General features: G+C 43.9%; 1 protein-coding gene across 1 annotated transcript in view; it reads right to left on the bottom strand.

Moving 5' to 3' along the window:
- Positions 1-12,259: 12,259 nt before the first annotated feature.
- The window catches only part of T265_07264 (hypothetical protein), a gene marked incomplete at both ends in the record, with an annotated part of 17,682 nt that continues 10,110 nt past the window's right edge, over positions 12,260-19,831 (bottom strand). Inside the window, 2 exons of the mRNA XM_009172742.1 lie at positions 12,260-12,943; positions 15,913-16,022. Coding sequence (XP_009171006.1) covers positions 12,713-12,943; positions 15,913-16,022 — 341 coding nt within the window. The remainder of the gene's footprint in view (positions 12,944-15,912; positions 16,023-19,831) is intronic.

Below are 19,831 nucleotides of genomic sequence, written 5' to 3'. Positions count from 1 at the left end.
TTAAAGCATGTTTTGCCAGGACTCCATGCTTACTATCGGAGACTATAGTCAGAATTTAAAGGAATGTGTTTTAATGAGACGAGCGCGGATTTGAATAAAGAGTGCGACAAAAACATGTGGTCCCCTAAGGGTGCCACTGATTAGGGGTCATTTTTTAAAGGTGTTTTACCGGCGTACTGTCTTAAATTCTGTATAAATCGATTTGGTACACACTTGGTGAGCCCCCGATCAACATTCCGTGCTCCATTTCACTGAGTCACTGAATCATGGATATACACACCTTCATACAACTAGTGAGCTAATGTGTTACATAATTCCTCAGTCAGGTTGAGATAAGGATATTGATTCGTTCGGCTTGCTAACTTCATAGTTCAAAACGGAGACTATTTCCTGATTGGTAACTGGTGTGTTACTTTGGTTACCTTGGTGTAAACTGACGGCGAGAGGGATTAAAGACCGTTCTCATATCTGTATTTTTGCATCGAGACTGAGATACCGTTTAGCCTTGTTAATTCACCCAAATATGGGCTGATACTACGGAAACTAGCTTTTCTCTGTAAGTTCTATGACGCGGTTTTGCACCCCACTCATCTACGTGGAGCTTCTTTTCACGGACGACGACTGTACGGCTCCATCACTGATTCCGGGAGACTAGATTCACTTCAGGATGAGCTATCTTGAAAGTATGGCAGTTTGAGCCAAATGCTGTTATTCGTTTTCTCGTATTACTGCGGTTTGTCATCTGATATCTCAGCGCAACCACGCTAACACTCATCGTAGTTCGAATTTGTATGGAGCTGATGTAACTGCATTTATAGCCACCTAAACTTACGGACGAGTGACGTAGCGGTACACAGCAACATCCACCAATCCAGTAAGAATATCTGGGTGCAAGGACAAGTTCGCTTCCCACTATTGCTGCAACGAAGCGCAGTCATACCCTCACCGAAATACGACTTGTTTCGCCACACACAAACGCTGAACGAACCAAATCATTGCGCTTGTCTCAACGCGGATGGTAACTTGCAGAACCTACTATCACACCTAGCGTCTGTAGATACGAATGACTGTGACTCAAAAGATGACCTGGTCTTTTCTGTGAAGTGAGAACGATGAAGGATTAGTCGAGAAGCAACGCTACTAAGGGTGGTATTGGCGGAAAAATACCATCGAAACGCGATGCAAGTGACATGCAAGTTCATCGTACACCTTGGTAACATCCATTTTCAACTTTTCACGCCTTCTGTCAATCGTTTTAAAAAATACACGCTTGTAACTTATAACATCATTTGATCATAGCCCACTTTTAACAGAGTACGAGGAAAACAGAAATGGTGTACTAAGTGGCCAGGCGTACCAAATACCGTTACTATTAATTCATGAATTTCACCCTCTGTGATAAGCCTCCAAAGGAAAACACCACCGTCGAGGAGACAGTTTTTTAACTATGGGATTGTTAGCAAACCTCACTTTGGAATACCCCAGAGCAAAAGTGAAATAGTTTCCGATTACCCAAGTGACCAATTTATTCGGCAACAGGAAATGCCACAATAAAGATGCTCAGTGTCACTGTCACTATAAACGATTCACGTTATAAGCAGAGCTGACATGGCAAAACTGGCATGCCACTGAGCTCTTCTTGACGGACTACAATTTGGTCTTGAATAAGTAAGCAGCAGTGTTCTCGGAAATATTTTACGGTTGCAATACCACATGAGAGAATAAAGCCAAACACGATTAACCAGTGATTGTCGATTTGCCGTAGGTGTCATCTCTGTGGTATTAAATACGTTTTTGTGATGATTTATCGCGCCTAATGGTTCTTGTATTGAAAAAGACAGCTAGTTCAACACCAAACCTAGAAGGTGAGGCTGACGGCCGTTATACCAGTTCGCCTTGTTGCTCAAGTATGTCACTCACGGATAGGTAAGAGTACTTTTTCTGGAGCGCCCAGCACAAATGAAACGAAGAATTGTTATCCACTTCACCAGACCAAAACGGACTCTTATTAGACTATTGCGGAAAACATGCACGTGCTCCTGTTTGTCACCCTACATCGAGGGATATTTTGGGGTCCATAGAAAATGTGTCCTCGAGACCTGCAGTGCTGTGTAGTCTTCATTGTCGAGTTCACATCATTTCGATAACAATGACGCTGTATGTGTTCGGCCATTTTTTAGAAGTTCAGGCTTCACTGCGTACCACTGACCTTTTGCGTGGTCTATGTTTGGCAATATTTATCACTTTAGGGGCAGCGAGTGGAAGCGAGTCACAACCTCTGAAATGACAGTTGTGGTCAAAAGTAGTCCACAAGAAGCCACTGGTTTGCAGTGGGGCTGTCTTCATTCGCCCGGAAGTCTTTTGTGAATCAAAACGGATCGTCATTTAGCTGAACAGGTACGGCCTCATTGTTCTTAATCGCAACATACATTGCAAAGGGATTTACTCCAACAGTGATCAACCAACGAAGTCAGTTGCTCCAGAATGCAGTTCTTATGGGACAATTAATGACCGTAAGCAAGCTTCAGACATTTGAACAAAACTGGAAACATCACAAGCGAGAGATTCGGCTGGGTTCCAGGTGAGTCTCTCGCAAAACCAAATTAGTTTGCAAATGAGTGTATTTCGCTAATACTGGTGTCTGTTTTGTGGATAATTTTCCTGTAGTCATAACTGTGGTTTCTGACGTTGGTTGTGGTCAGACATAACCAGGAAACTACCTTAGGGAAGCCGGAAATTTATTACTTAATTTTAGCAATGTTTCAGAGCAACACAGACACGAGATGTCAACTGGCACTAAATGCCATTGGTTTTCCAAGGTTTAGCTTATCTTTTTTATTTGTAGTTGCGAGAACTGGCGGTGCATCTTGGTAAGTATGTGTTGTTTGATTGCAGAACCTCATTTTTCTGCTTCAGTAAGCTTCCGTAAATTGATCTGGTAATGAATGAAAAACCAGCCGAAGTTGCTATCATGGAGTCACGGTTCAGGGTTAAATTTACCGTTGGGATTAACAAAGATATAGCAACTGGCGAGTAACCGGTTGTTTTTTATCTGATTCGGGCCGTATTACCCAAACATCTGTTCGGCGTAGGACGCGTAGAACGATCCGTAAACTGAGTAGGAAATTGAAAACTCAGCATTATAAACTTGTTCAGAATCTTCCACGCCTGGGACTGAACTTCGAAGTCTTAGTCGCCATGTCATTCCACAAGCGAGATTAGTTTATGCTGAGACGCCGAACTGACGTCTTATCTTCTTTGGGACCTAGCACCAGTACCATCTGACGAGTCTTCAACGAGAATCGAATCGATGGCTTTCCCGTAAGAAATTAGATAACGATCCGATTGACCACGAGCGAATGATCACCAGTTTGACTTGGACCAGGTAACAGTCCAGTATACTGTTTTTAATTAATTCATGACGCGTGCTCAGTTGCTGACTGGCTGCAAGGGAAGTCCGTTGAAATTTCTCGTATTCGGTACTCCATCCAGTACGTTCAACCTCATCTTTGAACTTTTGAAAGTTTATTAGGTTGCGCGTACACTCGCAAACCATGTGGAAAATTCTGAAGGAGATTCAATAATAAACATGTCCTAGCACATACCTCTGAGACATTTGGATGGGGAAAGGCTGAGTTAAAAGTACCCTGAGCCTAAACTTCGCCCTGGGTTTTAAACAATTCCATAAACCATGCATTTGAGTGCACCAAAGTGTTTTGGAGAACGATCATTTGTGATGCGCCGCTGTGAATTACAATATGGACCACCGCGTTTTCAAAAGAGATGATTCCAGATCTTAGTTAGCGTTCCTAACGGTATGAGGCCAACAAATGATATAATCAAGCACGCGAAAAACTGCGAATGTTTACGACTGAGTATCAGTTTCATCCAATGAGTACATCGTTCTGAGAAGTATGACGTTTGAAAGTTGAGCAACGTTGGGACCACCGCGTTTTCAAAAGAGATGATTCCAGATCTTGGTTAGCGTTCCTAACGGTATGAGGCCAACAAATGACATAAGCAAGCACGCGAAAAACTGCGAATGTTTACGACAGAGTATCAGTTTCATCCAATGAGTACATCGTTCTGAGAAGTATGACGTTTGAAAGTTGAGCAAAGTTGTAAAGTCAGGGGAGTTTCTTGATATTTAAGGTCTAAATGACATGTCCAAGTGACTGTTATCTGTCAGCGAAAGAGGCCTGTAAATCGGTCAAGAAATACTGCTTGATATATCGAATTCAATACACTTGAGATACGAAAAAAGTAATCGCAGTAAAGTCAGGGGAGTTTCTTGATATTTAATGTCTAAATGACATGTCCAAGTGACTGTTACCTGTCAGCGAAAGAGGCCTGTAAATTGGTCAAGAAATACTGCTTGACATATCGAATTCAATACACTAGGGATACGAAAAAAGTAATCGCCGAAATGCACCTCCTGATACATGATGACAGCTTGATGGGCGGAGAGGCTACTGCCAACGAACGAGTGGGTGTAGCTTGGTAAAATGTCGCACTCCTCGGTTATCCTTTGAACCATGGTGTTTAGCAACCAGTCGCCGAATACAAACCCGATAGGGGACAATGGGGATGAACTTAACATCGTATTGATAAAATTGCCTCCATCAATCCACATGCCACAAACTTTGGGTTAATTAATGCATTCAAGTCATATGCGTGCAGAGTGTAATACGTTAACGAAAACTGCTGACAAACTCTTTTTTGCGGCATTGGTGGTCTGGCCATGTACTTCTGATACTTGGAAAGATTTCACATGCAGTGTCTGTGCGGATATCTGGTGCACATTGGACTAAATGCGTGCCGGATAATGGAATTGAGGGCACGATCACAGTGTCTGGGACATGTTTGTCATATGGATGGGAAAATGAACCTGAAGTAGTTACACTATGGCCAGCTCAACACGAAGAAGCGAGTCTGGTGAACAAAAATCTCTATATCTGAATACGTGGGATATTGAGGTCCTAAAAGTTGCTGACGTGGACCTAGTGAGGTGAGAAACGGAAGCACAAAACCGGGTGTCGAGGAGGTAAAAGTTCGAACCCGAATTCGTCAAATCAGCGATCGCCGGCTTGAAGCCAGAGACCTGAAGCGCGCGATACACAGGGGTATTATGAGAGCTGTTAGAACGAACCGAATTTGCAGAGGCTGCAGTCGTGTTTGTGTTGTCACATTGGAATAGTCGGCCATGAGTGTACACATAGTGATGTAGTAACTTAACCATATCCATACCATACCTCCTATGGATGGTATTACAATACTCTGAGTTGTTTTGATTTTCGGCTGAATATATCTTGTCGTATTCTACTTAAGTATACCCGCAACAACATTCCGCAATTACCGGCTCTTTTTGATCATCGTGAGGGAGACCTAGCTGAACGGTGTCCAACAGTAACTAGTCCTATGTGTGCGCTTAGTTTGCCTCTCCTGGGTAGTTCGAGCCACCCGATGCTTTCTGTTTTGCAAGTGCTGCGTTCAGTTGTACCCACTGATCGGTACGCTTATGGCTTCGAAATGTCCATATTCTGTTAACTCTCCAGTCTTACTCCATCGGGTTCAAAAGGAATACGGGGTGGATGGACTCAAACCGTGCATGGCGTTCCTCATTTTGCGAGTGTATTTCACCGGCATAGTTCAATGCGACAGACGAATCCTCGCGCACCATCGTACGATTTATTTATGTTGAAGTGAACTGCACTGCTGCTTGATAACTCTCGATTAACCCATCCCGTGGAGTTCTCAAAGTTCGACCCAAGTAATATTAACGATTCCAGTCGACTGACCTTACCCAACGATATTTCAGTGGTCAAAAGAGGAAGGATAACACCGAAACCCGAGAAAGATGTCTAAACAGAGTGCGCATGTAGATGTAAATAGAAAGGGGATATCAATCAGTTCGCACAGCCGAACTCTCGATAAGTCGTTGTCAATGAACATCTGAGACACTCATTATGCAGCAGATTGTTGATGCTTCATACTGCACTGGCACACAAGACTTATTCCGATTAGTCAGAAATCAAACCAATGGATCAATCTTGCGCCGAGCAGAAGTCATGACTATTGACCATCTCAAACCAAACCAGCGCGTGGCTTTACCTTGTCCAGCCGGGATGCATGAAATTCTCATCCACCTCACATTTCATAAAGTCGCTCCTCCCCCATCCACTGTTTGATTTGTTCAGCCTAATATTCCGCTGTTTGAAACCAGTCTGTCTTGAAACATCTGTTCCGGACGTTGGTACATAGTCACCCCATATCGATTGTTCACATTTTGCTTAGATCCAGTTCCGTGCTTTTTCCCTCATGTTCTCTGTGGTAATCATGTATGTTAGCTGATGACAATGGACAACTGACTTAAGTGTCGTAATATTATATGATATCGAGTAATTCCACCAAAAACATTGCTATTTCCTGACGTGTGGTATGTTACTTTCTGCCTCACGTTTTTCAAAAGCAACAAGACCGTTAGTAAAACAATGTACTGTCGGGGTCGTGGCACACAGCTCGTAAATCAATGGGCAGTAGTATTGCACTTTAGTGTGTCATTTCATCAGCCATTCGGATGTCCTTTTTGGTTGTTTTGCAAGTACCATCTGTCCAATCACATACCGCTTCAAGAAAAAAAATACCTAGAATTCAAAACACACCGTGGCTGTGAAGCACCAAAGAATGAGCACAGTGTCCACCGCTATGCTCCTAAAAGAAATTTTACCAAATCGCGAAGGAACTACCAGTGATCAAAACAAGTTGGTTTCTTTTCCAAAAAGTCAGTCAAATAACAACAGTTTGATGTAGCCAGGATTTCCACATCAAATAACAGTCGATGGTGATAGAGACTGGCCTAAATCTAAATTATGTATGAATCGTTTAGGTCCACCAATCGATAGATGTCTGACTGCATATTTGCAGAAAAGTAAGGATTTGTTTCAGAGTTCACCTTCACTAACGAAATACGTCGGTGTGGTTTACAGTATGCCAGTAACTGACTTTTTGCACTACTACATCACAACCAGGGCACACAATTCTGACTAACAGTTGTAGTTTTGGGATGGCATAGAGTGCGCTATGCATCTTGGAAACGGCTATAAAACATGGATTTGTGTACAGTCTGACAACAGCTTTAGCTTAGTGGGCTTTTGTCAGTGCCGTGATGTAGAGACCAAAGCTTGCTTGTGCAGAGCTCCTCTCCATCTGATAAAAGTAAAGTAAATTGCAATTATCTACCATTATTCTAAAGCATGCTTTGGTTTTTTTTTCAGGCTAGCATCCTAAGTGCACTGCCATCTAAGCGTGTTGCGTGAGTCGTTGCGACTTCAGTCATCATCATCATCATCGACAGCATGACATCGGTGTTCAACACCGATACTTCACTGCTGTACAACCATGACTTATTTGAAAGCCTTATTGTAGAGAAAAGAGTAAACGTGGATGGGGGAGGGACTTAGTGCTAGCTTAACACAATCATTCCGAGATGCCTACACCTCCAGACATTCACTCAGGCAATCTGGATAGAAACCGACAACAAGAACGCCACTGACATCGGTTGGCAGCCATATCTCGTAGTGTCTCCAACCAGGCACAGTGAGGATCACGCGGTCCCCATCCTGGAAGGCGAGTAGCACCGACAGCACCCAAGCGTTTCGTGATCTCCTTCATACTCCTCTGCCAGGTCATGGGTTGGCCACCTCTCTGTTTACGCCACTCCGAATTGGGCATGGAAAACAGTACTCTCTTCGGCAAACGATGGCTCGGCATACGTAACACATGCCCCAACCAACGCAGCTTCTGGTGCTGGACACATTCTTCAATGGAAGTACCCGTTGCGACTTCAAGGAGAAGCTTATTTAACATTTCCTCTAAGAGTTCAGCTGGTTTCGTCTGCCTCCGTCGATTATTAAGAAGGTTCCAGATATGACTGGATGATAATGGTATGATGTATGTCACCAGTTTCATTCACCTCAGTTTGAACACTGAGTAATTGGCTGCATTCGTCATACATCCAAACAGCTTTGATGTGTTTATTCCGACTTGTGAAGCAGTCAACGAAGCTTATGACGAACGGATCAACACAGCGACCGTCAGATATTGTGTATGATATGTTGGAATAATATTTTACATCATACGCTGTCGCATCAGGTGCACAGCAGCCGTTCTTCCAAAATAAAACGAATGCGGAAGGTTCGGAAGTCGAAGGAAGAACGTCCACTATGGCACAAACAGTATAACACGCGGTGGCGCTTGTGGATCACTAACTGAAGACAGCATTTGTGTGTACACACACGCATAATTACACACATCGATACACAATGAGTAAAAGCCACAACAGTAGCGGCTGTCCAGGTTTTCAATAGACGAACGACACTGTTAGCGTGTAGAGGCATCTCTGACAACGTCAGTGGAAACGGTAACGTACTGAGGTATCTGATTGAGGACTTGCAAAACTATATGGTATGTAGACCAGGTAACTAAATAGACGAATTTCCGTTGGCTTCCGCCAGTTTGTGTGGAAGGAATAAAAGCGAACGGATTCAGTTCGATCCTCACCAATCTGTCAGTATTCGGTAATTAAACGTTCATATGCGATGGTACCACAATACTGTGAAGGTCTCGACCGCAGAAGTTGCCCATGGGTAGATACGCATTCGGTGTCTTGTTGAGTGCAGATCTTGGGCACTTTTGTTCGAACCAGAAATAAGTTTTTTCTTCTAACGGAGATTTTACCTCTCATGAAGTAATGCCAAGTTATGATGACATGAGTATTAAACATATACTATTCATCCACATACAAGTAGTAAGAGTCTATTGCACGAGAAAAATGTCATCTCTGTCCTCGTGGTTGTACCCGATTCCGGAAAATAAGTCAGTCACTTCGCACAGTACAGGCACCTCAAACTACCCGAATGTGAACAGCGTTACCGGGATTTTTGAAGATAACACCATGGGGGAATGAACCATTTGTTCTCCACTTCTTATCGGATATATCACATGGGTCAATACGGATAAAAGAAATACAGCGTATTAGGACCTATATTAATCTCCCTAGGCGTGAGACATCAAACTGTACATAAAAAAGATTTGCAACAAAGCCAAATGGGCAGACATAGCGCAAGAAACTGGGGTCACGTGCTCACAAGCACGGCAGATGCAAAACATTGTAAAAAAGGAACTGGTTGACAAAGTTTAGTCAGTGCGGCTTAGTTGAGAAATAAAAGGTCCAGTTTAAGGTTGCATAATAACCTGCACAATGAAGAATTCACATAGACTCGATGGTCAGTTTCTACCAGCGGCAGCAAGATAACAGAAAACGCATGTTCGCGATTCAACTTTCGTGCCAAAGGGGAAGAACATTGTAAACTTTTCACTCATCAGATATAATCACCACAGCATATACCAACATTCTCCTCGGAGACAAACCAGGGCATATGATCGCCATGTCGAGAGTTGGACCCTCCATATCTTATACAGGAGGCCAGTGTGTTCGCACAACTTCACTGACCCATGTCGGAGAAACTTCAATTATCAAGTGGAAACAGGAAAAATTGCTCATGTTTGGGCGATTTGTTTTGGTCAAAATAGTGGCTCGCAGGATGACCCAGCGATTGGCATGGGTATCCATCAACTGATCCAGAAAATTCCTAGTCAAGTAGCACCGGGGGCGCTTGGACGAAAAATCGCAGACTAAGTCCAACTGATTATTCTCAAGAAGGGCGAAACCGACCATATGCTATTGAATTTTCCGGTAGTGTTCCATCAAGGGTTCACAGTAATGTTCATCATGGAATATCTAATTTTAACTCTTTCTCGTGAGGTAACCAGTCTCCGATCAGCTGCGGAAGACATATTGACAGGTTCTATGGGGGACACCCGTCAGTTACAACGTAATCCTCGTGGAATTCACAGGTAATGAATCGTAATGAAGTTGAAATAAATATGAAGTCAACATGCATCAGTTCTTCACCATGCCCCTAAATAAACCCGGCTTATCTAGGCTGGAAGCAAAAGTTCCCTGTATTGGCTTCAGTGGAAGCTTAAGCGATTTGTGTAGATAGCTACTGACATCACGAAATCTTCGTCAGATTTTGCTGATTCGACTAGGAGTCATATGGTTTCTCAGTCCCAAAAGCCCACCAATAATTAAAATACATTGGTCACATTGTTTTCCATTGGTTACCATAGTTCGGACCCGATAACCGGGTCCTTTCTAGATAATTTTCAAGTGACCAGCTAATACCGGAACCAAGGAAAAACCTGTACTCTTAAACAAGCGGGCATCGCTAGCGGACACTCGCTGGCGTTACGACTTACCAACAAAAATCGTCTTTCTGTGTCATACACACATTGTAGATAAAACAGCTGTATGATGCTAAGAATCCCTCCCCCCAGTAGTTCAATCTGCTGAACTAATGGACCAGCTCTAGGTAGTGACCTGGGAAATGGGTGTTGCGTGGGAGCTCTCGAATGCTGAAGCACGGGCGGTTTCGTTTATTACTGATTTGATGGGGGCGAGATGGCTCATGTGGTTGGAGCGCGAATTTACTGACCGGAAGGTTCGTGGTTCGAACCCGACCTCTGCCTCTCGACTACCCCTGTCTAGGCTTGGCAACCTGACAGTATCCCAGCCCTCGTGCCTCCTTCGTGTGGCATGGCAGCTAGGCACCGGAATCGTGCGACAACTGAACGACTTGATAGTCAAAAATCCAGTCACTTAGGGGATACGTCGAAGGTCCTCGTGAAAATACAGAGATCGCGTTCTTGGTAAACAAGGTATGAAACGCGACTTCTTGGACAGTTTGTATTAGCTACGTGGTGACGTCACGACGTGGTTGTCCGCTTGGAGGCCTGAGGAGAGTCAGTAGAATTAGGGATACTCCGTATTTAGGGACATATTGGTTCTACCTCACGGAAGTCGTTAAGTATTTTCTGTTGTGCGTTACGCGGTTCCGATGTTAAGGGTCGGCTTCACATCGTAATTTTTTTCCGACGAGATTACAATAAACCTGAAACCATCCAACACAAACAATCAGAAGCTTGTTGTAAACCGAACAGCAGCGAGCCGTTTCCATTCAAGCTATTCGTCATAAGCCGCTTACAGAAAATTGTCGTCAAATCAAGTACAGGCGATTGACCGTTTTCAGTAACAAAGTTTACAGCGCCGGTATACCAGCGTTATTGCACACACTTTCGCCTTTCGGTACCTACGGGTTTCGGTAAGGAAAATTATACTGCAACCTCCGCCGCCCTGCTTTTCTGAGGCATCCGAACCATCCTCCTCAGTTTCCGCGTACCCGAAGGGTCAGTATGCTTTTCGACTGAAGAGTCGCAACGTGTAGACCACGCCAAAATTTTGCGATTGGATTCATGAGCTAGCAGGAAACTAATGTTGGTGTGTGGATCATTCAACGGCATGTGTCTACGATTGCAGTGACCAACAGTGGCAAACACAGCGAAGGCAAGATACGACATCAAATAGCTTATTCACCAGCTATTGGTATAAATCATCGGTGTCAGATTTCCACTGAGTGTAAGCGCTTACCCCAAGTAACCTGGGGAAACACAAGCTATTGCCTTACATGCCATTATTACTGTAAAAGCCGCGTATTCGGATCACTCCAATTTGTCTGCATACATATGTCTCGGGGATTTCAGTTCATCTTGCAGAAGTGCAATTAACTAATAGCATTACTTCGATTATCTAAAGGTTATTCAACTATTTCTGGTATGTGTTTAGTTCATCTTCACTGCTCAACAGCGAAAGTTCTGACTTACTGACTCACGAGGATTTTGCTGGTGGTAGTAACTGAGGAGACTGTTATCACGAAGGATGACAAAGAGAGCCAAACACTGAATGGTTTCATAACTAAACCTAGTAGAAATGCATGGATGAAGAAGTTCAACGCTAATTCGTAACATTTCCCCATTAGGCTTCCAGAAACATATGGGAAAACCCTCGATTTCTGAACAAATACCTTTTCTATTTATCAGTCTCAGTCAGTAACAACTGGTTATTTCTTGTGGCTTGTGGTAGGACATTCCCCTCGTGCTTTGAGATATGGACGTTCATCAGAATCTTAGAATGCCAGGCCATGCTCGACGCACCGAAGCGCTTGGTTGGCACAATAAGACTGCTATCATATAGCCTAGTTCACATCATCGCGGACTCGTTTTTGGGAGTTTGATTCCTCTTTTGCACCTTGAAATTCGCCGCCATTTGCTGTTCAGACAAGCAGAACAATTATTTTTATACTGCCACAAATACATTTTACAAAAACATGGCCGAGGTGGTCTTATCAAACCAACTGAACAAGGTATGTGGTAAGTGGTGAGTTCATGGCTGGAGTGAACGAATTTAACCATGTTTCTGATGCTCTGATGGCCACCTGAATCACTCAGTGAGTGTGATCTTTCACAATATACTGGCGAATGCCTGTACTGTCCTTCTCGAAAGACCTGTAATATTCCCGGTATCAAGGTGCATTACGGAAAAATACTGCGACCGAACAGTTGAGCTAACCTCAACCTAGCACATAGCAAGAGTTCATAGCAGTCAAAACAAAACAAAACCCACATCATTTGGGTGCATGCAAACGTAGTTCCTAGGGAACGGGGATGTCGACGAATTTGATTGAAATGTATCAGCAGCACAATCAAGATAATCTGTACACAGATGAAAAGAAAGTGTTACGGATTAAGCTGGTAGTCATGAGCCTGTATGGCCTGTTGTGTCCTGACTTCTTAGCGCGTTCTCAGCCTCCTCAAACTGCTTTTTGGAGACCGCATCAAGTTCATCCTCAACTTGTTCCACCCCCAGAACTTCGGGTATGTAAAACTGGAGCATATTTTGAACGCCATTTTTCAATGTCACCACAGAGCTGGGGCAGCTGGAACAGGATCCTTGTAATTTCAGCCGAACAATGCCATCCTTGAAACCCTAGAAGAGCAAATAAGAGGTGGAGATTTTAGACAAACTATGATAAGGTGCCGGGAAGAATCCATAAGGCATGCATGTGTGACTTTCGCAGACTGGACAGTATTGGTTCTAGAGGATTGTATTTGATGTCACCAGAACCCCCACGAACCGTTTACATGAAAAAAATATCAAAAGTGAATAAACTCGGTGTTTTTTCAGAAGCTGAAGTAAAATACAGTTTCTCCGCCGGTACGCGTGCGTTCTTAGACAGATCACGAGAATTCACCTATTCACTGAACTCACGGGTTTATCGCAGAATCCTTAAAAAACACGCATCGCTGCGACCCCAAGCATCAAACCTACAGAACATTTCAAGCGTCTTCGTCTCCTTGAAGAACGCTACGCTCCGAAGCACTGCGATGTCGCTGGATGTGAAAGACACCCAGCTATCCTGGTTCAGATTGCTCGTAGGTATCTACAACTAAAGACAGGTGCGTTCTATTCAACCCGAACATTTGTACTGATGTGCCACAGTCCAGAAAGCTCTTTAAGGCCTGTAGTATACTGGCAATCTTTTCAAACTCGGTGTTCTTTCAGAAGCTGAAGTAAAATACAGTTCTATGGTCAATACGATCAAATTTGCTTGTAATGGGAATTGAACAAAACCTTACGGAGAAATAAGTGTTCGTGAAAAAACGATTATCAGAAAAGATGTTTATTACTAAAAAGTAATCCATCAAAGCACAAAATCTACTCAAGTGGTATTTGATTGACAGGGTTTTATGGATGGTTATTCGGTGAATGCACCGTATCATTTACCTCCAGGCCGTAAAACCCACGGTACGGTGGATTGAAAGTTCGGAAATGAATTTAAACCAAAATGCTTAACTGACCTCTCTGAAGGTCTATTCCAATCCTTTCAACCCAGAAGACGTGAACCTATACATTACATTTATTGTGCGCTTTTCCATCCTGTCGTCTAACTGCACCTTGCCACTCGACACAGATTCAACAAACCGACGTAGTGTGAGCACACTGTAGCTACCTGAGTTATCAAGTAGCCATGCATAGAACGAGCCCTGATAATGAAAATAAAACCTCTGCAGAGCTGATTCTGAACTGAGTCAACGAGCCCTGAGTGGTCACATTAGGCAGTCACGTTCATGGGACCATGTGGACCTTACATTGTATTAGCTTTGAACTTCGACGATTGCACTTATGGGAGCCCTCAGAAGATAGAGCGCGAATGTACTGACCGGGAGGTCCGTGGCTCAAACCCGACCTCTGCCACTCGACTTTCCCTGTCTAGGCTTCGGCAACCTGGCAGTATCGCAGCCCTCATTCTTCCCTCTAGTTGCATGGCGGTTAAGCACCGAAATGGTGTTATAGCTGAACTGCCTTTGCGTGTGAGAATTCATCGAGTTCGCTGTCTGAGTCTGAAGAAGAAAGCGCAAAAAGGTGATCATGAACTGTGCTCTTGGAATCTTCCACACGTGAACTGATTGTCATCACGAACGATGCCATACCTTGATGTTCCACAGATCGTTTACTGAAATCTGCGTAGACGTCAAACAGAGCATCTCTAGACATTGACTCTCTTAGTGCTCACATCCTAAGAATCCATCAGACCAGTTTTCTCTTTCTGCCCGTATTGTATCGAACCTAGCCTCAAACTGCTAAGTCACCAGGGTGCATGTGTAGTTGGTGGGATGCAGTAGGACAACCAGACTAAACAGAAGCATACACAAAAGGAACGTGGTTATATCTCACAGTTCTTAGGCGCAAAAGCATATTTTGTTTGGTAATGGAAAAGCAAAACCTCTAAGTGCAGGTGTACAACTACCCTTGTTAGAAACTAGAGCAATGACAGCTTCTGTCAGCTACTAATCGACGAATAATCCAGGTATCAACGGATAAACTAAATCAAATTAAGCGCTCCATAAACGCCGTGTGGTGCGGTGGTGGTAGCGTGCACGGGTACCATGCCATATACCTCTACTTACGATGTTGTACTTGACTGGAGACATTTTTACTATCAATCGCCACCTGGAATACTTACGACTACAAACCAAGCTTGTTTATAATAGGCGTCCTGTGAGTAGTGTGAATAGCTTAATATGACTAAACTTTTGGAAACATTTCCCACTGAGATTTCGTCCTGTCAGTACAGCCTATCTAAGCTGAAACGTTCTACAGCTGTTTATTCCTTATTGAGAGTCGTCAGTAGTATGCACCTAACGAAACTTCAGGGAGTTCTAAATCCGTGGCATTCAGACTAGTAGTATGAGCACTCAGCCGTTCGGACATAAGCGGCCGATTAGCATTGGAATTAACTCTCAGTTAAACAGAACATGGCACCACTTATCTTCCAGTAACGAAAACCGCGTTACAGGGTCACGTGTTGACTCGCTAGCCGAGTGATTACGTGAAATCGTTCCTCTGAGGTACTTACGGACCAACAGTACAATGGAGATTTCGTCCTGTAAGTGAAGTGTTTGCAAAATATTGAAATATTCCTATCTCAATTGCATTTATTGGTTCTTAACCAAGTGGCCATTTGTCTCCTCAATGAGCTCGACAACTCTCTTGCCTACGTCTCGACGTGAAGCTGTCAGTGAGTGCACCGATGACCCCTCTCTGGCTGATGCCGAACGTAAGCAAGTCAATTACCGAACCCAACAGCCAGCTGACTCAAAACCAATGGTTTGTTTGCGAGATTCCTTCATGAGTTAGGGTGCACGTTAACGAACCTGTTCACGAGACAAGTCGCGGAACTAGCACAAGAGCATGAGTAACGTAGTGGTGCATAATCTGACCCCTATAGACGAGCAGTCAAATAAGATACGGAAAGCTCTGAACACCAACGTTTTTTCGCCGAAAACACTAACAGAGAAGTGGATAACTGAGACAAACAAATAAACGAAATAGAAAAATTAACGTGTGCTGGTACACTAGAATGTGACTAACATACGATTCAGGTGAACACTCACCACGTAGATGATATCCCCACCATCCTCCTGAACAGTCGGTCGTATTCTGGTATCCAGTAGCTCTTTAATCATCATAACAGTTTCATCCTCTTCGACTTCACCATCCGTTTCTACAAACCACGTGTAAGAAAATCTATGAATATGATAAAGATAGGCCGATAGGCTTGCATAAGTATAAGCCAAAGCTTATACCACATATCTCAGACTTGATGACTGAACCTTCCTGAATTAAGGCTTCTTGCAGTTTAGCGCTTTTCACAAAACAGAAACAACTATTTCAGTCACACTGAACCAGATTCCAATCAGTCGCAAGGGCACAACTACCGAAATGGACACAAAACCGATCCGCTATAACTGATGGCAGTTGGTACAACGCACAGGGAGGTACACACGGAAGTAAACCTGTCTCAATGTATCCAATGTCATCAAGAACACCTGGTGACGAACGGGGTTAAGTCGTCAGGTCCGTATACATCTAAGAGAATAATGAAATGAACAGCTGGAACTGCTTATTCAGTCAAAGGTATAGATAAGTGGCTGACAGCGAAAGTAGGGTCTTATCTACGTGGTCGGTGCAAGATGGTATGAAACATGGTTAAACGACTGGGCTGAACGATCTACGACAAATAACCAAGGAAGCTTCAGAGTTCGCATGAACCGTTTTCGACAGCCTGATGTTCCATCTCACATTACGATTCCTTCGTTCTGAACGGTAAGAAATGCGCCAGAAGCAACTCAAACACTCGAATCCGTCCATATCTAGTCTGCTGAGTTGAGTGCAAGGAAGAATTGTGAGGGGGGGGGTAGGTATAGAAGTAAACGAAGCCTGCATCAACTTTCCAAAGTTGTTTCTGCATGGTATGTTGCAAGTGAAAGAAACCGGCATTTCAACGTAAAATTAAGCGACGCATTCGCCCATGAACCTGATGATTCTCAGTTGTCCGTATCGAGACTTTGGGACCATCGCGCTGCGGCGATGGGTCATTAGTTCATGGCGTTTGCAAAAGGTAGATATAAAAATCCTAATGATCCTAAGGTACCTCGTGAGAAACACGTTGCGTGATCTAGGATTTTACCCATATGAAGACCAGGTAAGGCTAACAACTGGCGCACAGTTGTTATTAGTTGAAGTACGTCACCGATGTAATACAGTATGAAGGAAACGAGGATGAAACGTATGACGAAACATCCTCATTCTCATCAATATCCATCATCGACAACCTCATCACTATCGAGCTCAACAATGCGGCTGAACATCAAAGATTCACCATCGTGCAAACATAATGTTCACTTGACCATTAACTAAAAGATCCCCTCAGGTAAAAAAAGAGAAAAAGAAAAGACTTGGTACTGATTCAACGCAAATATTCCGAGGTTCTTACACCCCGAAACGTTTATACAATCGAGATACAAGCGGGCAGTATGAATGTCACAAGGAGCATTTGATAGCCAGGTACGTGGAGGACTAAGCAAGCACTACTCAGAAAAAAGGATAGCAATACCGAAACCCAAGTGTTTTCCTTTCAGACTTTGCTGCCAAATCACTTTTACCTAACTCTTCCTTCAAGCCACTTCGAACTAATCGTGAGAAAAAGCATTCTTATAGGTAGTAGATGGCTCGATACCAGCAAAACACTAGTAAGGCGCCGTCAATTGTTCTGGTGGCTGCGGTTCTCGATGGTAGCATCTGCTTCTCAACTAAAAATCCGCTTTCTGGTAATCTTGTCGCAACCGCAGCATTGGTCAGGTCTGGTGGGAACATCGGTTGTTATTGCTGAGGCACACCAGATGGTCTTAGGAAGAAGGAACTTTCCCGCAATAAATGAATTACTCACACTTCATAGGTTGGGCTGGTTAGGAGATGTACTCCGAATGCCAGCAGACCATCTGCCTCACAGAGCTCTTTTCGCCCAGCTCTTTTGATGAGTGGAAGCGACCGAAAGATGGAACCGAAAGTTCATACCGAGAGGTATGAACTGGCTACGAAGTAAGAAAAAAAACCAACCAGTAAACTTAGTCAGGTTGTCAACTGCCGCCTACCTGGATGGGGACCCCGGGACCCAAATCAATAGTGGTTCATGGCGGAAATTGCCCAATCGCGCAGTCAGTGGCGCTCATGCATCAAAGCTATCGTCTTTAATGCGTAGCTAGCCGATTTCTGAACAAACTGAACAAGCATTCGCCTCCAAGGATTGGATGTACGTCCCACTTTCCTGTTTTTCGGTGATCGAAACTGTAGCAGCTGGAATCAATGTGCCTATGGCACACGGTTTATAGCTGATAAATTGAATTGAAATGAATCTTGTCGCAAATCCGTTGAAGCCGACTGACTCAATCTATGGTTCCGAGACATCCGTGGTCAAAGCCATGAAGACACTCCCGATCAGCTGCTCATCGAAGCCAAGGCTTCCTGCCATACGAAACCCTCAACAAAGGATCATCAGATATGCGAAGCTTAAAACCAACAGATTAGCCATTGTTGGCGCAAACGAGCGAACGCGATTTGAGATTATCGGACGCGTACATCGCTTTTCTCTCTCCCATACTAGCACTAGCAGTATTATGGCTTGAATTGCAAGAAACATTCAGAGTGTATATCGTTGCGCATGACTTCACAACTGACCGTCACATGTGACAAGCTAGAATGAGTCTAGTGAGCTGTGCCAAAACAGCTGTGCTCTTCTTTTTCCCTAAAAAAGCGTGACAGCTCCATCCGCACATTCCAGGTAGACAATTTTTCATCTGCATCATAATGAAAAACTTTCGTGGAGCATGCCGGCGAGCAAGTTTTTTAGAAGAACGGATCGGTTGAAAAAGTCAAGATCACATTCCAAGTCAGGAAACATCAAGATTGTGGATATTCTATATGTATGTTGCTATTACCTAATACCATGAGGATATGACCTGAATCCTGAGTTCGCGTGCAACCGAAAAACGGAGAAGATAGGATACCATAAATCTCGTTACGACGAAGTTAGGCCACAAGCTCTGTAATTCTAAGGGATATTTCGTCCCACAATTAAAACCAACGTGTCGAGAAACACTGTGCAGCTGCTTCACCCTCGAAATGAATCACCAATCTTGTATTATCCAAATATGTAGAGAGAAATCTGCTCCAAACCTCAACCGAGAAAATCAGAAGAACGTAATTTTGCAACCTTTATCCAGTGACTAACCAGGCGAATCTCTTTGTAGGCTAGGTGGGGATCCCCCAAAGTGGCTGAATAGGTCATTGAGGTGTACACACCGATGTACTGCACCATCATCATCATCATCATCATCATCATCGACAGCATGACATCGGTGCTCAACACCGATACTTCACTGCTGTACAACCATGACTTATTTGAAAGCCTTATTGTAAAGAAAAGAGTAAACGTGGATGGGGGAGGGACTTAGTGCTAGCTTAACACAATCATTCCGAGATGCCTACACCTCCAGACATTCACTCAGGCAATCTGGATAGAAACCGACAACAAGAACGCCACTGACATCGGTTGGCAGCCATATCTTGTAGTGTCTCCAACCAGGCACAGTGAGGATCACGCGGTCCCCATCCTGGAAGGCGAGTAGCACCGACAGCACCCAAGCGTTTCGTGATCTCCTTCATACTCCTCTGCCAGGTCATCGGTTGGCCACCTCTCTGTTTACGCCACTCCGAATTGGGCGTGGAAAACAGTACTCTCTTCGGCAAACGATGGTTCGGCATGCGTAAAACATGCCCCAACCAACGCAGCTTCTGGTGCTGGACACATTCTTCAATGGAAGTACCCGTTACACAACCGAAAACACGCTTTCTAACTGCCTCGTTACGGATTCGCCGACACCAACCCACACGAGCTATGGTCCTGAGACAACGATTGTCGAACACCTGAAGACGTCTCAGATCCGCTGCTCGAATAGGCCAAGTCTCACAACC

The sequence above is a fragment of the Opisthorchis viverrini genome (genome assembly GCF_000715545.1).
Source record: "Opisthorchis viverrini unplaced genomic scaffold opera_v5_163, whole genome shotgun sequence".
Classification (NCBI taxonomy): Eukaryota; Metazoa; Platyhelminthes; class Trematoda; order Opisthorchiida; family Opisthorchiidae; genus Opisthorchis; species Opisthorchis viverrini.
The sequence above is the reverse complement of the archived record's forward strand: the minus strand, read 5'-3'. Positions and strand labels throughout refer to the sequence as shown.